The 16,385-nt window shown below is 32.5% G+C and overlaps 5 protein-coding genes across 7 annotated transcripts; 2 read left to right on the forward strand and 3 right to left on the reverse strand.

Annotated features, from left to right (window-relative positions):
- The first annotated feature begins 281 nt into the window (after positions 1 to 281).
- LOC115446592 (28S ribosomal protein S11, mitochondrial) lies at positions 282 to 2,483 on the forward strand. The gene is made up of 4 exons (XM_030173311.2): positions 282 to 554; positions 784 to 1,015; positions 1,826 to 1,891; positions 2,255 to 2,483. Exons 1-4 carry the CDS (start codon positions 385 to 387, stop codon positions 2,360 to 2,362), a joined length of 576 nt encoding a protein of 191 aa, XP_030029171.1. The 5' UTR covers positions 282 to 384; the 3' UTR covers positions 2,363 to 2,483.
- On the reverse strand, positions 2,413 to 5,008 carry LOC115446591 (proline-rich protein PRCC). The gene is made up of 6 exons (XM_030173310.2): positions 4,655 to 5,008; positions 4,078 to 4,292; positions 3,698 to 3,751; positions 3,077 to 3,565; positions 2,720 to 2,935; positions 2,413 to 2,558 (listed from the first exon to the last, which is right to left on the reverse strand). Exons 1-6 carry the CDS (start codon positions 4,746 to 4,748, stop codon positions 2,472 to 2,474), a joined length of 1,155 nt encoding a protein of 384 aa, XP_030029170.1. The 5' UTR covers positions 4,749 to 5,008; the 3' UTR covers positions 2,413 to 2,471.
- A 389-nt stretch (positions 5,009 to 5,397) lies between these two features.
- Positions 5,398 to 9,135, forward strand: LOC115446587 (coiled-coil domain-containing protein 124). Of its 2 annotated transcripts, none has more exons than XM_030173307.2 (5): positions 5,398 to 5,550; positions 5,631 to 5,795; positions 5,920 to 6,105; positions 6,322 to 6,428; positions 8,328 to 9,135. In XM_030173307.2, exons 2-5 carry the CDS (start codon positions 5,637 to 5,639, stop codon positions 8,509 to 8,511), a joined length of 636 nt encoding a protein of 211 aa, XP_030029167.1. In that variant the 5' UTR covers positions 5,398 to 5,550; positions 5,631 to 5,636; the 3' UTR covers positions 8,512 to 9,135. The 2 variants fall into 2 exon arrangements, with proteins under 2 accessions (XP_030029167.1, XP_030029168.1); XM_030173308.2 differs by having other exon boundaries at positions 5,399 to 5,512.
- LOC115446586 (2-(3-amino-3-carboxypropyl)histidine synthase subunit 2) lies at positions 9,036 to 13,160 on the reverse strand. 2 transcript variants are annotated; one of them, XM_030173306.2, is made up of 6 exons: positions 12,895 to 13,160; positions 12,715 to 12,827; positions 12,151 to 12,371; positions 11,011 to 11,217; positions 10,370 to 10,626; positions 9,036 to 9,567 (listed from the first exon to the last, which is right to left on the reverse strand). In XM_030173306.2, the coding sequence occupies exons 1-6, from the start codon at positions 13,033 to 13,035 to the stop codon at positions 9,133 to 9,135; spliced, it is 1,374 nt and encodes a 457-aa protein (XP_030029166.2). In that variant the 5' UTR covers positions 13,036 to 13,160; the 3' UTR covers positions 9,036 to 9,132. The 2 variants fall into 2 exon arrangements, with proteins under 2 accessions (XP_030029166.2, XP_030029165.2); XM_030173305.2 differs by having other exon boundaries at positions 10,370 to 10,629; positions 12,895 to 13,158.
- A 2,001-nt stretch (positions 13,161 to 15,161) lies between these two features.
- Positions 15,162 to 16,319, reverse strand: LOC115446598 (14 kDa phosphohistidine phosphatase). Its single transcript, XM_030173317.2, has 3 exons — positions 16,119 to 16,319; positions 15,610 to 15,809; positions 15,162 to 15,418 (listed from the first exon to the last, which is right to left on the reverse strand). The coding sequence occupies exons 1-3, from the start codon at positions 16,195 to 16,197 to the stop codon at positions 15,224 to 15,226; spliced, it is 474 nt and encodes a 157-aa protein (XP_030029177.1). The 5' UTR covers positions 16,198 to 16,319; the 3' UTR covers positions 15,162 to 15,223.
- Positions 16,320 to 16,385: the final 66 nt, after the last annotated feature.

Below are 16,385 nucleotides of genomic sequence, written 5' to 3' on the forward strand. Positions count from 1 at the left end.
AAATGATATTTTGGAATTGAAGATTTAAGATTGTGGAAAAAAAATAATAATAATGTTAGAGATTAATAACCATTATGCCATAGTCTAGCAACGATGGAGCTTACGTCCATAGTCTATCAATCCAAAAATTAGCTTGAATGGCTGATGGCTAGTCTCAAGCTCAGCTCAAGTGTCCATAGTTTGAAATTGGTAATGTACAGTTTCCATAAATAAATGCCTGCTACCTAACTTGAAATTGGCATAATGTACAATTGTCATTAAAAAAAATGCCTGCTGTCAAAGTGACAGCTACATGTTTATAGGTTATATTAGACATTTACGAAATATCAGATTCAGCTTAACTCGGAATTATAAATTAATAACACCCAGGAATTGTGAATAAAAATGTTAAGTGCTATCAGAAATACTTTACGTGTGCCTGTTGCGAATGTGGCGCGTTTAATTCAGACGTCAGCGCCAGTGGCGACGGAAAGATTTGATCACAAAAGAATACCAGCGGACGATGAAGGTGTACAGGGAGAAAAAATAGTTGATCTCGACGCCGTTTTGAAAGCGTAAGATTATAACTTATTGATATGAAACCCACCAATCTTCACAGTAATACTATGAGGTCCAAGTCTAGGAATATCCTGTTACATTAACAACGCTGTCCTAATTGGCTATGTATATGTGGTATCGCCTTAATTAAATACCCTAACTTGCGATAAATAATATTTGTAAATGTAATATCCTTTCAATTGAAACACAATAATTATTGAAATATTTTTTTGTTTATTATTTCAGTAAACAAAACATATATCCAACATTGGAATCGGATTATCAATTATATGATGGGATACCTTACAAAGACCTACCTATCTGCAACGTAAGAGTGAGCCACAACAACACCATCTTCACAATGACAGATTCTGCAGGCAAAGTAAAAGTCATAAGGTCTTGTGGTATGGAGGGATTCAAGAACACTAAAAAGGGAACAAATATTGCAGCACAGACCACTGCTATAAGTATAGCTACTGTAAGTTGAATGTTGATATCCAGTAATTGTTTCACTAAAATATTATATACTTTTACCCCCTTATTCATAGATATTGTTGTATCTCAATATTAGCCAATCACAACGGCCCTATGTCTATACACTGCGATGAGGCTGCCATGCCATCAGCCAGTGCTGATGGCATGAGAAACAGACTTGTTATCACAGCTTTACTCCATCCTTAGATAAAAAATGTATATGAATAAAGGGGTTAATGTATAAACACTATTTATTAAATAAACCATAGTTATTGATGTATTAAATAAGTCTGTCTTTAATATGTTGACTCTAGCTCACTTAACAGTTTTTTTATGGGGTGTAATGTCTGTAAGGTTAGCACATAACTGGAGTGTTGATAAAAATACTTATCAAAGACTGATTCACTCACTTGTATCATGCAGCCAAACACTGTGGTGCACCACCCTGGATGATAGTTTATTGGTTTGATGTAAGAGTCAACATGTTAAGGTATAAATAAGTGCTTTGCTTAAAAATTCCTTAATGGTAACAAATATGGAAATATAACTAAACCCCTTCAAAATTTTATTATATTATGATTTGTGGTTTGTATTAACTTGCAAACATTTCTGCCATCATGTAAAAAAGACATAACCTTTTTTGAATTGAGTTTACTTCATATTGGTAATCAGTAAAAAAAGATATATCACATTTCTTTTTTTTATATAAAATTTCATGTAGAAATATGACTTGTGATGGCCAATTTGTTGAAATAAAAAATATTATTATCCTTTTCTTAATGATCTTATAAGAAATTATATACTTATTTTTCAGAAAGCAATAGACAGGGGTATTAAATCAATCAGAGTGAGAGTGCAAGGACTTGGGCCTGGCCGCTTGGTAAGAACATTTTATTAATGTATAATTTTTTAGAGCAGCCAAACTCAGCCTTTTTATTTATGGGCCACAAAGATATCATAGAAAAGGAGCTTCAGGCGACAGCTTGAATTTATTACCTTTTGAATTGTCTATAAAAGTAATTGAAATATAACTTAGGTGTAATATGTTTGATAAAGTGTTTTTAGTTTTAGGGACATTTTTGAAGTTGAGTTGAGATAAAACATGAGTTACTTGCTTTGTGGGTTGCAGGTTGAGTGTAGCTATTCAAGATTTCACTCTTGTCTAATTATTATTTCAGTAAAAAATACTTTTTCTATTAAAAAAAGCAATATGTTTATATTTGAAATGTGATATTTGTTACAGTCTGCAGTGAAGGGCCTACAAATGGGTGGCCTCCAGATTGTGTCAATTACAGACAACACACATGTATCTTGGAACCCTCCAAGACCAAGGAAAGCAAGGAGATTGTAGATATTTATAAATATAGTGATGTATATGTTAGTAAATAAAAGAATTTAAAATAATATGAAGTTGTATAAACTTATGATTTAATGAATATGTACAGTTTAAATAGATACATTTAAAACCCATATTTTGATTGAGTCTGCCTTTTTGACATTCTGTTGTTTGCCCATTGGTTCTGCAGATCTGCCTCATTTGCTTTAGCCTGAAATAAGTAAAAAATATCTTTCAATTACACACAAAGATTCAGTACTATATAGATCAATTTTTATTAAATAGAAGTATGTAGCAAAAACCAGAGAGGTTACTGTATGTGGCAAATTTTCGAAATTTTTCTGAAGATGCCATAAATTTACTGTTAATTACCTGATGTGCCAAATATGTGATTTGATGTTTTCGCTTCTGCTGACTGGTTGGTTCATTGCCCTTTTTCTTACTGACAGACACTCGTTTGGTGGTGTCATCCATCAGGCCTCTGAGTAACATTTCCCGCGCATCCGCCAAAATCTCTTGTTGATTCACATCTACAATTTCGATATCTTCCCGCCTGCGTTTGCCGCGCGCTCCACACAGTTTCCGAATCTAGTTAAAAATTACAGAAAGAATTTAGGAATCAAGATAATTTAGTTATTAAAAACAAATTGCAAGTGTACTTGAATGAATTAAATGTATTGTTATGATTTTCCAAATATGAATTTTGAGATCTGGTAAAAGAAAACTTACTGCTTCATCATCCAATACAGCTTCACTACTGTTTGCTTCAGCTTGTCCATAACCATTACTACTTGAACTAGCTTCTGCATATTCTGTACTGCTGGTAACATATGCATCAGATGGTTCAATATTACTCTCATCATTATTTGGTTTGAAATATGTTTCAATATTGAATGGTTTTCTTTCATTGATTATATTGTTTGGTTTATTAATATTTTGGTCAATATCCAGAGGTATGTCATCAACAGCAATATCCACAGGTTTGTTTATTGAGAAGAAATCATTTTCCATCCCTTCATTGTCACTTTCATCTGAATATTCATTAATGATAGATTTGGGATCAACTTTAGGCTTTTTCACAAGAGATGGCAGAGGCTCTTTTTTCTTAACATTTGCATTGTTTGTTTTTTGTGTAAGTGCATATGGTAGGAATGAATTTGCTGTTGCTTTCACACCATTCCTTGGTTGTGGTAAGATACTGAGAAGACCAGATTTTTTCTAAAACATGAATATATAACATGATAAAAAATTACCCATAATAAAAAATTGCATGAATATGTGACAATAACTTTTAGATGAACTAAAATAATTTAATTGATGGATTAAATGGCCATTATGAACAATACTTACTCCACTAGCTACTCTGGGTTTTGCTGCTGGTATACTGCTCTCTACATCTTTGAACTGAAAACAAAATGAAATAAATATGCATTTCATAAAGTAAAATATTTACAATTTACTTTTGTAGAAAATATTATTTTAATCATATTATGTGGATGTGAAGTAATTACAACTCATACTAGCATTATCAGTTTATTTAATTGAATATAAAATAGGTCAAGTTAACAACTAAACCCATAATAATATAGTTTCTTTCTCCCTTAAAATGGATATTTTTGACCTAGAAGCGAGACTAAGGCTAATTAATACAATACTTAAAGAATAAAAATAAAATTAAAGTCTTTTATTACAATATTTACTCAACATGAAAGTTTATAAAAGCAACTTACATCACTAAGAGATGGCACAGTGATTTTAGCTTTTGGCTTCACCACATTTGACACAGTTTCCTTCTTGTGCAGAAATTCATCATCTTCCTCTATAACTTGTGGTTTTTTTGTGCTAGGTTGGGGAAGGAGATTGAACAAGTTTGAACCTTCTATACTTGGTGCTGATTCGGTAGTCTGTCTAGCAGGAGTTGCTACTGTTTCTATAATGCCAGATTCTGAAACGAAAACAATCATTTACTGTTGTGGTGTCAATTAGTGTATTACAAGTGAACGAGTATGTCACTAGGAAAGTATTATTGAGTTCATTTCCTAAAAACCTTAATTTTTCTAAGACAACATTTTGTTCTAAACACATCAATGACATCATTGATTATAAGATACTTTGCGTTCTACTTTTAACAGATATAATAAAATGTCACGTTGACTAAGGTGGTACGGTATTTACTGCAGTGCTATAAAAATTCTCCGAAAACTATTACATGGTCTAACCCTCTTTATTATTAAATAAAGATAAAAAAGACTATTTCATTGTTATTAATTATATACCAATATATTTGTGTCGAAATTCGTATTTTACCTCCAACTTCCTTGTGGATTGTGGGATTGTTTGTAGTTTCATCATCGTCTTCAAATTCGCTAGAATCACTGTTGTCGTAGGCTACTAATGCCATTATATTGAAATTTTGAATAAAATTAATAAACTATGCAAACAAACTACAAATATAAAGTTGCTCTGCTCTATTTGTCTTCTTCTTTTATATTATGGTTTCCGCCATTTATCTATCAGTGATTTTGGCAATGTCGAGCAAATATTTATGGCGGATATAATACAAAAAGTGACTAAATAATATAAAATTTTAAGAAATTGAATAATATAAAATTTTTGACAAGATGGCTTTGCTCTACGAGTTTGACAGTGACCTGTATTTTGACAGTTTGGAGACAGACGTAAAATTTTTGGTACGTTTAAGTTTCTTGCAAAGAGAATATAATCACTACGTTCTTGTTCAAATGATTTCAAATAAAATAGAGATATCGAACACAAAGAAGACCTAAAATCTTCTCGCGACTACGCTTGAAGATCAAAGACCATGCTGCTGTCACAATGTTCCTAATATCTACACAATTTTTAAGTACCTATTTATTCCTTTTTCTTCTATACATAATACTCCTATTCTTGAATATATTTTGGCTTTAGACGGGTATAGGTATATAAAGTAAAAAGTACTCTGTGACAGTTATTGAGCTAATTATAAGTATTTGGCAGGATGGTCTTTATACTTAGCTGATGTTGTAAAATGAAAAAATAAAAGAAGTCTATGCACATAACTTGACAGCTGACAATTGACAGTCCCTGCCAAAATTTCCACAAATCTAAAAACGGCTGTCTGGAATATTTTATTCAGCGCAATTTTCTAGAAGTTCAGTATCGTATGTGAGTTTATTTTACTATTTCAAGTGTTAACAAAATCTGTGAGTATGTAATCCTTTAGTTTAGCCAACAAGATTTAAATGTAGTGCAAATAAATTCAAAAAATTTACTCCATTTATAGATCAATATGCCCAAGAAGTTTGTTGGCGAAAATAGTAAAGCTGTTGCAGCTCGACAACGAAAGGAAAATGTTAAGCAAGAAAAAGACCAAAAACTTAAAAAAATGATAGAAGATGCAGAGTGGGAAGACAATGATGAAAAACTTAAGAAAAAACAACAGAAAAAGGTTAGCACTCAACATTTCATTCACAACTGATTTTTTGTAATGTTTCATAGTTATTAAAAACCTAGTTTAATTATAGTCACATTTGAAAGTGGCAGTCTTATCTTTTTAATTTTTTTTTTGTCAGGATGAACAAGAGAAAAAGAGGCAAGAACAACTACAAAAAAAAGCAGAGGCTAAAGCTCTATTGGAGAAAGAGATGGAGTCCATAAAAGGCAGTGTGAAGACTGCTCCGCCACCACCCAAGATAACAAGAGCACAAATAGCACACATGAAGGAGAAAGTCATCAAAGCCGAACCTGTTGCTCCTGTGGTAAACACACTTCATATTATATTGTTATGTATTGACAAATTCTGAACAACTTTAATTACACTGTCTATTGAAACTGAAAACAGTAATAAAACCATTGCTTGTAAACCATTTATGTTCTTGGAAAAAATATATATTAATCATATCATATAATAAATAAGACTGATCTTAAAAAATATATATAATTACTGTGCCTTATAAAACCATTAATTATTGCAGCCATCCAGAGTGGTTGTGGAGGAACCACCATTGGAGGAGAATTTGAACAGGATACAACTGGATGGAGAGGTTGCACAGACAGTTGAGGAAGCTATATCTGTTCTCACGTATGTATTTACTTTACATATATTATAAACCACCAGAAATTATATAAACTGGATTGAACTATACACCTATAACATATTGACGTAATATTGAATTAAAAAACAGTTTTATGAATTAAAAGCTGTTGACACCAATGTTAGGACAAGTGATCACATTAGGAAATGGTCTTAGCCTTTGATCTGCTTTATGAATCCAAATCTGATTTGAAATTTTGGCTTTGTAAGGCTCACCTTACAAAGTTAACTATGTCCATGCTCACATGGACCAGGGATGTTATGAATATGAAATTTCGGATATGGATATGGGAATAAAATTATATCGGTTTCGGATACAGTTATGGATATGTAATTATTTCGGATTATCCGGTAGTTTCGGATAGTTTCGGTTACGGATATTAAATTAAAGTAAAGTAAAAAAATATATATATAATGTAATACAGTTGGGCGACAAATACTAACTATTGTTCGTGGTCATCGTCGATTATTAATAATTATCGATGAACTAATTGGGGGGCATGGGTGTTCGAAAAACCTGTGTGTTAATTTGATATGAAGTTTTAGTGAAGTAGTGCCACCTCCTCTCCGTGAAAAGTTTTTATCATACTGTTTACATTTTGCAAAATTACCTTTAACATGTCCAAATTAAATTACTTTGGACGCATTTTGTATAAATGAATTTAGTACATAACACAAAACTTTTCCTTGACTTTACTAAATAAAAAAAAATACTATTTATGAATGAGGTTATGTTATGATTAAAAATAAACTATACAAAATTAATGTAGCGCGTGAGCGGTGAAACAAAAACCTGTCGGAACATATTATCCGTAACTTATCCGAAATTTTTATCACGGATACGGTTACGGTTACGGATATATTTTTAATTCGGATATCCGATAGTTTCGGTTACGGTTACGGAGCTCCATAACATCCCTGACATGGACATAGTTAATATAGATATTGGTGTATATCTTCTTCTATACTTATAATAAATCTGTAGAGAGGTCAATTCTGTACATGAAATATATTTCCAAAAAAACTATCAGGTTTAGGGATCGATACTGATGCCAAAAATGCAATAAGTAAAATTTTTGTCTGTATAACTGTTATAGAAACAAAAACTACTCGACGGATTTTAACGAAACTTGGTACAATTATTTTTCATACTCCTGTGCTGGTTATAGTATACTTTTCATCACGCTCCAATTAATAGGAGCAGAGCAATGAAGGGAAATGTTGGGAAAACGGGAGAAGTTACTCCATTTTTTAAGCTTCCGTCGCGTGTGCAACCTTAATGGTTAAAGCTACACAGAAATCATGTATGACGAAAATGTTCTCCTTAAAATTATGTAAAAAATATCCCACAACAGCATATGTTTTTTTTTTTATGGTTGACTCACAATAACACGTGTAACTGCCGATAGCTTAGCAGTTCGAAGCTTTCTCATTATATTTGTCTACTCTTACGTTTATAACACTCTCAGTCATCCCTAATTTAAAAAGATAACATTAATGAATATTCCATAAAAAAGAATCATATAAATCGGTATAGAAACACCAATGTTATACATGAAATACGCTAATAATAAGCCATCACTCGTGAATACTGAATCATGCTATAAGGATTATTTTTGTATATATATAAGGTCGCGAACGCACAGGCAGGCGGCTTGCTTGGCACCTAGAGGCTAGCGAATCACCTAGCGAGTAGCTTCGTAAAACGAACATTCTCGAACGTTCGCGACCGACTCCATTTTTGAAGTCCGAAAACCACGCGTGCGAAGCTGCGGGCGGAAGCTAGTGTGAAATAAATCTTTTAAAAATATTGATACCCTCATATAATCATATGATTTTTTTTACATTAAAAATCAGTTGTATTTAGCATATCATTATCGTTAACAGTGATAAAGCGGATGTGGACAAACATCCAGAGAAGAGGCTAAAGGCAGCTTACACCGCATTTGAAGAGATAAATTTACCGAGACTGAAGGCAGAGAATCCATCGCTGAGACTTTCCCAACTGAAGCAGATGCTCAGGAAAGAATGGCTCAAATCACCACAGAATCCTCTCAATCAGACATCTTAAATATTGCATGTTTGAATATTGGCTATGAAACTCTCTCTGATATTATTCATGTAATGCAAATAATGTCTTTTAATATATTTACCATTATAATATAGGAGATACTCTCATATCATAGGCTCTGTTGATACTGGTAATATTTTTCATTTTGCAATAATTATGTAATTATTAATGCTTTTATAGATATTTTAGAAATGCTGAGACTAATTGTGAATCATTTTGCATCACATATTACACTGTATTTGTGATAATAGCTACATTTGCTGGCGAAAAATGTTTTAACCAATTTACATGCAGAATGATTTCTCTCATGGTCACTGTAATGGACTGTAGAGGGAATAGAAAGTATGCTCAGAATATGAATGTGTTTTATAATATTTCAGTTATATTTGTAAGCCATAGGATAAAACAGACCATAGTAGATATGTGTAGTATAGATTTCCTTCATTGGCCTCAGCCTCAGACTTAATTAAAACTTAACTGTTAACTGAAACCATTTACAAGTGAGAGTGAGTGAAACCACATCATTTGGAATATTATTTATTGTATATGGTCAAACAGTCTTACAAAGTAGGACAAGTTTTGTACTCTAGTGAATTTAAATTGTAAATATAAACAATAAAGTCACTCTGGTTCATTACTGTACTGCAGAGGTATACCTTTGCGTCCCACCTCTGCCTTTTTGACCTCTGTCTCTCCTAATTTCTGCTCCAGACCTTTCCAAGACCTATCCTGAAGGTTGCTTCCTATTGATTCTAGTGCCCAATTTTGTTTTTCTGCCAACTCTTGACTTCCACTCTCATTATTTTCTATTCTTGTTTCTCTAATTCTGCCAGTGATGAGACTGACATCAGTGAGCTCTTTGACGTGGTCAATGTCGCAATAGTGACGCTTGCCTGGAAGGAGGTCGTCGTAGTCTGTGACGTGGTGTGTGAAATACGGTTCTCGGTTAGAGTTCAACGCGACCTCCAGCTCGTATGGATACACTATTGGTTTGTAAAAATCTCGGTTACTATAGAGATCGTTTTCTGGACAGGCGATAAGCACGTAGATATCGATCTGAAAAGTGGAAACTATGTTTAACTTGGTCATAATGAAATAATCTATTATAAATAGAAAACACGGGAAAAACTATGCCCAATTTATATCTTGTGTTACCCACCATATCCTATTATAGAAGTGTAAATTATAATGCCATATGAAACACAATGGAAAAGTTATAATTGATTTCTTATGTTTACGCGAATGTTAGACATTGAAATAAAAACTAAAAACTATTTAAACGGATTTTATCGCGGTTTTTTATATTATTATTTTCTCCCGACGTTTCGAAGACTTTGCAGCCTTCATGGTCACGGGGGGGACTGAGGTGTTGTTCATCCGTAAAGTCAAAGTTACAATATCTACCTACATTTTTCAAATATACAACTTTTTAAAATTTTATCTGTTGACGGTCCGATCTACGCAGAATGAGCTCACAGTGTCTTGAGGTCTGGCAGCCGGTCTTTTTGGGATCCGATTTAATTAAATGTAGAACAGGATCCCAGGCTTGTGCAAGCTTCCAACCATCTTCCCTATTGAAATTTGGGTGTTTTTTAATTTCAATAGCCTCGCGAATCATCCTAGGCAGGAATCGGTGTTCTTTGGCAAGGATTTGTGGCTTGTCTAATCGCAAATAATGATTGGAGCCTCCTTCAGAATGTTCAGCGACTGCAGACTTCGTTATAAGTTATAATTATTGGTATGGACTTTCAGAACATAATGTTTACAAACAGAACTACAAAATAAAAAATCAACAAAACTACTTTTGACAAAAACACTGTAGATAGTTAGTTATCTTAAACTCTACAAGTATACTTACTTCTGGAAAATTGGCTAACTTGGCAACATTAGGCTTCCCCACAGAGACAATGTAGCTCTTCTTCCCATTAACTTTGCAAAGGTGCTTCATTCTGCTTATGATATCTTTTGTCTGGTCTCCTGCAAGCTTGCACACCAATATACCCACCACATTTGCATCCTTACATTTCTCTACTAAATAGCGTCTGCGTTTGAACCACATTGTTTCTTCCACATGTTCTAGTCTATCAGACTCAGGGTCCAATAAATGCCATTCAGCTGCTAAAATGGTAAATTCTTTTAATAAAAGAGGTAACAGTTTTACTGCAATCTTATACAGCCATTTTGTTAAACAATCCCATTCTCAATCTTCAATCTGATTCTAAGAATTAATCAATCAAAATCATTCATTCATAAGCATGTCATAAAAAGATTTATTCTGATAGATTTTCGAGATAGATCAAAAAAGTGGGTTGGATCGTTTATTGAAAATGGCAGTTGGATAATGCTGCACAGTAGTCATGACAAAATATCCCAGTATCATAAGATGATTCTCAAACACCATCAGAAAAGTTATGGCTACCAATAGCTGTCCATTTAATGCACCATAAGATAGACTGGGCAATGACATTGTATGTATTCAAATAAGGACAAAAAACAAACCTGCAATTGATATTGTATAATTAAACAATGTTTGTCCCCTAGAACCTATGTAAATGCAGATGCAGTCTTTGAGTATATCTGGGGGATATATGGTTCCTTGTTTGTCTCTAATAGTTCTGCCTAAGAATCTTTCAGGCTTGTCTTCCATTTCTACACTGGCTATATAACTCTTTGAATATAGTCGGAACCAATGATGAACCAAATCATCTGAAATTAATTTTATTAGTATTTAGTGCTCCTGGAATATGTATTGGCTTCTTAATTGTAAGAAATAGTGTAATTATTGCTTTTCAGAGCTGCCGTTGCGTGCATGGCGAAAATGGTTAAAGTTTATTTATTTTATTTAATAAGACACGCCAACAACATATACAACATACATAAAAAAAAAAGCGGCGATAGCCTAGTTGGGTGTGGAACGGACTGCCAAGACGAATGTCCGCAGGTTCAAATCCCAAGGGCACACACCTCTGACTTTTCTAAAATCATGTGTGTATTTTTTGTGAATTTATCGTTCGCTTTAACGGTGAAGGAAAACATCGTGAGGAAACCTGCACATCTGAGAAGTTCACTATAGGAATTTCGAAGGTGTGTGAAGTCTAGCAATCCGCACTAGGCCAGCGTGGTGGACTAAGGCCTAATCCCTCTCAGTAGTAGAGGAGGCCCGTGCTCAGCAGTGGGCAATTATATAATACAGGGCTGATATTATTATTATTATTATTTACAACATATACATTCTACACTGACAAATTTGTTGAATAATTAAATAATTAATAATGAGTTGTGAAACAATGATATAAAAAAATTATGTTTCTCTCAGAAAGTTATAAAAAGTATATGAAACAAAGTCCCTCACCACATCTAACTATCTGAACCCGATAAACTCAAAAACCACCTAACGGACTTTAACATAGTATGGTAATAGTTTGAGACCGTAGGAAGGATGTATGGTTCTTTCTATGCCGGGAAAATATATAGCGAGACGTTTATCCCATAACTTTGATGCAGGTGAAGCTGCGAGAAAAGCTACTATTACATAAAGACATTCACTGCACAACAGAATACAGTGAAGATGTCCTATATGATGGACTTTTCAATCCACACATATAATAGTATTTAGATTAGAAATAAAAACTTGTTTACCTTTACAATGTTCAAATTCTTCATCATAAAACAAACAAAGTTTGACATTGTCGTCTATTTTGTAATTACTAGCAACAATCTTCATACATCCTTGGACATTGAGTTCTCTTTTGGGTAATACTGTATAAACAGGTATGTTTGTCTTGGAGAAGCATGTGTGGCCATAGTGTATAACAGCTTCACTTTCGACATGCATAGCTGCCACAGAGTCAACACAGCAGCTAAAAATTATAATCCTTAATTTATCTTCATTTTCTTTTATTATTCATTGTATATTAATGTTTATGAAAATTTATTCAGTACATATGTGTTCCTGAATAGTCTATTATAAGGTGTATTATAAGCTTTTGGGTGTGAATATGAGTCAGGGTGGGAATAAGCATTTCAAATATTTATTAGCAATCTGAAGGACTCTTTTCCATAGATAAAAAAATTATATAATATATATTTATTATTATTTATATTTGTATATTATATATTTGTATTTGTGGTATTAAAATAATTAACAATTTTTATAATATTAAGTATATATGTTTATACAAAATACGGTATCAGAACATTTACCTTGCGTATGATGTGTCGCCAAGTATGTAAAGATCCACATCAATTTGTTTTTTTATTTCTTCGTAAATTTTTGCACTTACATTCAAAAGCTCATCAGGAAATTGAAGACATACCTGCATGAAATACAATATTTATAATACAGTGCGCATATTTGTTTTGCAAGTTTAAACCGGTAAATACCTTTCCGTAATTGTTGTCCCTGATCCACTGGCATGTTTCGTTTATATCAAACCTTGAGATAATGTCGTCATAATGCTGTTCATTTGCTACAGGTAATTCGCGTTCAATACATATTTTCCCGTCTGTCGTAAAATTAGCCATATTCAGAAAGGTATTGATTTATTGTGAATTGCAAGTGAGCTGTGAAAATAAAAATATAACCCAAAATCCAACTGCCTATCACGTACACAACACTGTCAATGTCATAGAGTAAGTAATATACTACGTAAGAAGAGGCGGCACTTAGTACATTGAATTTGAACTCACGCACACATACGTGAGCCCAGTAGAATTACATTTTGTACCAACATTACGCAGAAAAAATGATACGCAAGGCTGCCAACTTACTATAAATCTGCTCGTTTCTAGGAACGTTCCTGATTTAATCGATATTATCGATAATTTTGTATCGACAGCTTTATATCGATAAATTTGCTGACCATAAATCTTACAGTGGTATAAATTATGATTGAATTTAGAATATTAAAAATAAAACGTCCACAATTTTTAATAATTCCCTTTAATTAATTATAAAATACACAATATTATCACGTGAATTTCTTATGTATAAATTGTATAATGTTTAGGTCTCCTACTTAAAAATTCATAACACTCCAGTTTTCCGTTATTTATTTCCAATTTTATATGGAAATTGAAAAATTTTATACCTTACAGATATGATCTTTTTCCGTCTAATCAACAATTACTATGATACAATTATTGCAAGGGCAAATTCATAGATTTCACACGTGCCTTTTTTGATTAGGTTACTAAGCATAGAATTGAAACTCCATAATCTAGAGTATTCTCTTCAACGACTACCTGAGGTTGTAAATTTGAATTAAATATACATCACTTTTATGTAATGTTTTAAATCATAATATAAATTTTCTATTACCGGTGTAGATCAAGTGGATACTTAACCATAAATATGTTTGACTTTGGGTACTTTTGTATGCCACAAACCTCACATTTTTATACACATTAATTCTTTTCCCCATTCTCGCACACAAAATCAATAAACTACACAAATGTAAACAGAATTAGAGTCAATATCTCGGAATAATAAGAATCACTATCTCGTAACACACACTACACAAATTCCTTCAAGAAGAAATATACACGAAACGGAAAAGCTGGCTCAACTCAACGTATTCGGCATAAAACATAACTTATTATTGAACATAATCGCAATAATACAATTTTGTTGGAAATAAACTTCAACAATGACAAATCTACCGTCAATAATGGCGGCAAATTATCAACTATCATGGTAGCCAACATACTTTCAAAATTTATTGGATTATTATGTTGGTACAAGATGTTACGATGAGACATCCTTTTGTCAACCAAAACTAAACTCTATGTAATGGCATTAAGATATATAATCATTCATCATTACACAAAATGTTCTAAGTGTCCACCCCCTGGTCAATGTCACCAATCTCGTTTTTTTTTATTTTGAAAAGTCAATACGGGTGTAGGGATGTGGGAGTTACTGAGCTTCAGACTTTGAGACGACAATGTTGTATGAACGTTGAACATTATTATTATGTTTTATGTGTTTATCATTATACAATTCTATCTATTTTATATTGAAAAAACTTTAATCTGCACTAACTCCTGTGGAAATCAACACAATCCGTGTATAGCATGTACAATTTTTTAAATCGATTGTAGAAATAATCGATTCCATTTGTTATACATTTTGTTAACCGAAATCACAAAATTCTCGGTGAGATAATTCGAGTCTTTTTATGGACCGTATTAAAAAAGTATCGTAGCTGTTAGTATTTTTATTTTTACTTAGATTTTAAAGGTAATTGGACAAGGTAAAATGCACCTGTCAACCTTGTTCAATAATAAAAAAATATTTTCAATAGGTGGATATACATAAATAATTGTAGAAACTCCAAAACTGCGCTTTAAAACATTCACAATCTATTCTTACAGGTTATAAGACAGTAGGTAATGTATTCTTTATAGTAATAAGTCTTTTCAATTTGTAACTCCTTGTACTATTGGGATAATTGGGACCTAGGTAAATAAATATCTAGTATATTTTTTAAAGGAAAAATCTTATACAAGATAAAAACATACTTGACATTATGATGGCTTTATCCATTATTCATAATTTAGCTGATATTTCAAATTTTACTATGGAGTATATTTTCAGATATTCCCACATGCAATCGCTTAGCCTCTCAGCTAAATAAAAAAATAAGATGTCCAAATGTGATACACTTTAATAGTAAGAATTATAAAACATAAATAAATGTGCAGTTTCTAATTAGTATCCTTCATCACTCACACTGATGGCATAATCAGGGTAAGTGTCTTTAATAAGCTTAGCTGCAATCTCATGGTCAGCCTTGCCGTAGCCCTGAGAGTAGCCATAGATGTGAATCTTTTTATTGTCAGGCTCATGGGATATCCTGCCTCCACCTAATGGTTCACAATCTAAGGGATGTAGTTTGTCTTGGACCTGTAAACAAAACTATCTTATTAAAAATTGTTATTACTAAATTGTATTTCATTTTCATAAAATAAACCAATATATATAGTATATATTGCAGTTGTCTTACACTTTGTTAAAATTTTGTATTTAAAATTACCTTTGCTTAAATTAATTGAAAAATATATTCTTTAAACATTTTAGAATATAAATATATTTACCTCATCAAAAATATCTGAATGATAGTTACACCTTTTGTAACCCCTGACAATGGTAATGGATGGCTCAACATTGTCTTTTTCTTTATCATATACTTTTACTAAAATATACTTAAATACTCCAGATGGGTCAATGTCCACCTTTGGCAGAGCATCCAAGGACGTAGATGACATTGTTCTAATGATTTGTTGGCAATATGGAGCTGGAAAACAATTTAGTTACTTTTTAACTATGTATTATTAAATTCTGGAATCATAAAATATTGAATGCAGTAACTTTTAAAGAGCCAAAGGTGTAAACGATGATGGAATGGAACCTTAAAATATATTACCGAAGTGCGTGTCTTTATTTCACAAAAAGACAGGCATGTGCTAAGAACGCGATGAATATATTTTCTAGCATGCAGTGCTAGTCTTTAAAAACTTATTTATGGTATGAAATTTTTTTCAGAAAGTTTTTAGAATCGTTCTATGACACCGAAGTTACGGGCTTGTTTGGTGAAAATACATACCTGACTTAGTACCAGAAAGATGATCTATTAACAAACGCACACTTCTGGAATGAGATTTGTTTAGGAATTTATATATCATTCGTATAGTAACAAAACAATTTAACCTATGAATAGCGGGCAGCGGGCGACTATTTTTAATTAAAATGTCAAATTGACATGCGTGATAATGACATCTTTGACCTGACAGTTGCCAGCTGACTGATATTTTTTTCTTCGTCCTGAGAGGACAGGCTATAATCTTACGACCATACTGCCTAGTCTTACGTT

Source organism: Manduca sexta, chromosome 25 (genome assembly GCF_014839805.1).
Source record: "Manduca sexta isolate Smith_Timp_Sample1 chromosome 25, JHU_Msex_v1.0, whole genome shotgun sequence".
Lineage (NCBI taxonomy): Eukaryota > Metazoa > Arthropoda > Insecta > Lepidoptera > Sphingidae > Manduca > Manduca sexta.

Excerpts from the sequence above, each read along its gene's own strand:
- LOC115446592 (XM_030173311.2), top strand. The coding sequence starts at position 385 with ATGTTAAGTGCTATCAGAAATACTTTACGTGTGCCTGTTGCGAATGTG. Across the intron at positions 1,016-1,825 it reads CTGCTATAAGTATAGCTACT|AAAGCAATAGACAGGGGTAT; the intron begins GTAAGTTGAATG and ends CTTATTTTTCAG. Across the intron at positions 1,892-2,254 it reads GACTTGGGCCTGGCCGCTTG|TCTGCAGTGAAGGGCCTACA; the intron begins GTAAGAACATTT and ends TATTTGTTACAG.
- LOC115446591 (XM_030173310.2), bottom strand. The coding sequence starts at position 4,748 with ATGGCATTAGTAGCCTACGACAACAGTGATTCTAGCGAATTTGAAGAC. Across the intron at positions 3,566-3,697 it reads AACCCAGAGTAGCTAGTGGA|AAAAAATCTGGTCTTCTCAG; the intron begins GTAAGTATTGTT and ends TTCATGTTTTAG. Across the intron at positions 2,936-3,076 it reads CTGTATTGGATGATGAAGCA|ATTCGGAAACTGTGTGGAGC; the intron begins GTAAGTTTTCTT and ends ATTTTTAACTAG.
- LOC115446587 (XM_030173307.2), top strand. The coding sequence starts at position 5,637 with ATGCCCAAGAAGTTTGTTGGCGAAAATAGTAAAGCTGTTGCAGCTCGA. Across the intron at positions 5,796-5,919 it reads AGAAAAAACAACAGAAAAAG|GATGAACAAGAGAAAAAGAG; the intron begins GTTAGCACTCAA and ends TTTTTTTGTCAG. Across the intron at positions 6,429-8,327 it reads GAAGCTATATCTGTTCTCAC|TGATAAAGCGGATGTGGACA; the intron begins GTATGTATTTAC and ends TATCGTTAACAG.
- LOC115446586 (XM_030173305.2), bottom strand. The coding sequence starts at position 13,035 with ATGGCTAATTTTACGACAGACGGGAAAATATGTATTGAACGCGAATTA. Across the intron at positions 12,372-12,714 it reads GGCGACACATCATACGCAAG|CTGCTGTGTTGACTCTGTGG; the intron begins GTAAATGTTCTG and ends TATAATTTTTAG. Across the intron at positions 10,630-11,010 it reads TTATACAATATCAATTGCAG|CAGCTGAATGGCATTTATTG; the intron begins GTTTGTTTTTTG and ends TTACCATTTTAG.
- LOC115446598 (XM_030173317.2), bottom strand. The coding sequence starts at position 16,197 with ATGATATATAAATTCCTAAACAAATCTCATTCCAGAAGTGTGCGTTTG. Across the intron at positions 15,810-16,118 it reads TCTTTCTGGTACTAAGTCAG|CTCCATATTGCCAACAAATC; the intron begins GTATGTATTTTC and ends ATTGTTTTCCAG. Across the intron at positions 15,419-15,609 it reads ATTCAGATATTTTTGATGAG|GTCCAAGACAAACTACATCC; the intron begins GTAAATATATTT and ends TTTTGTTTACAG.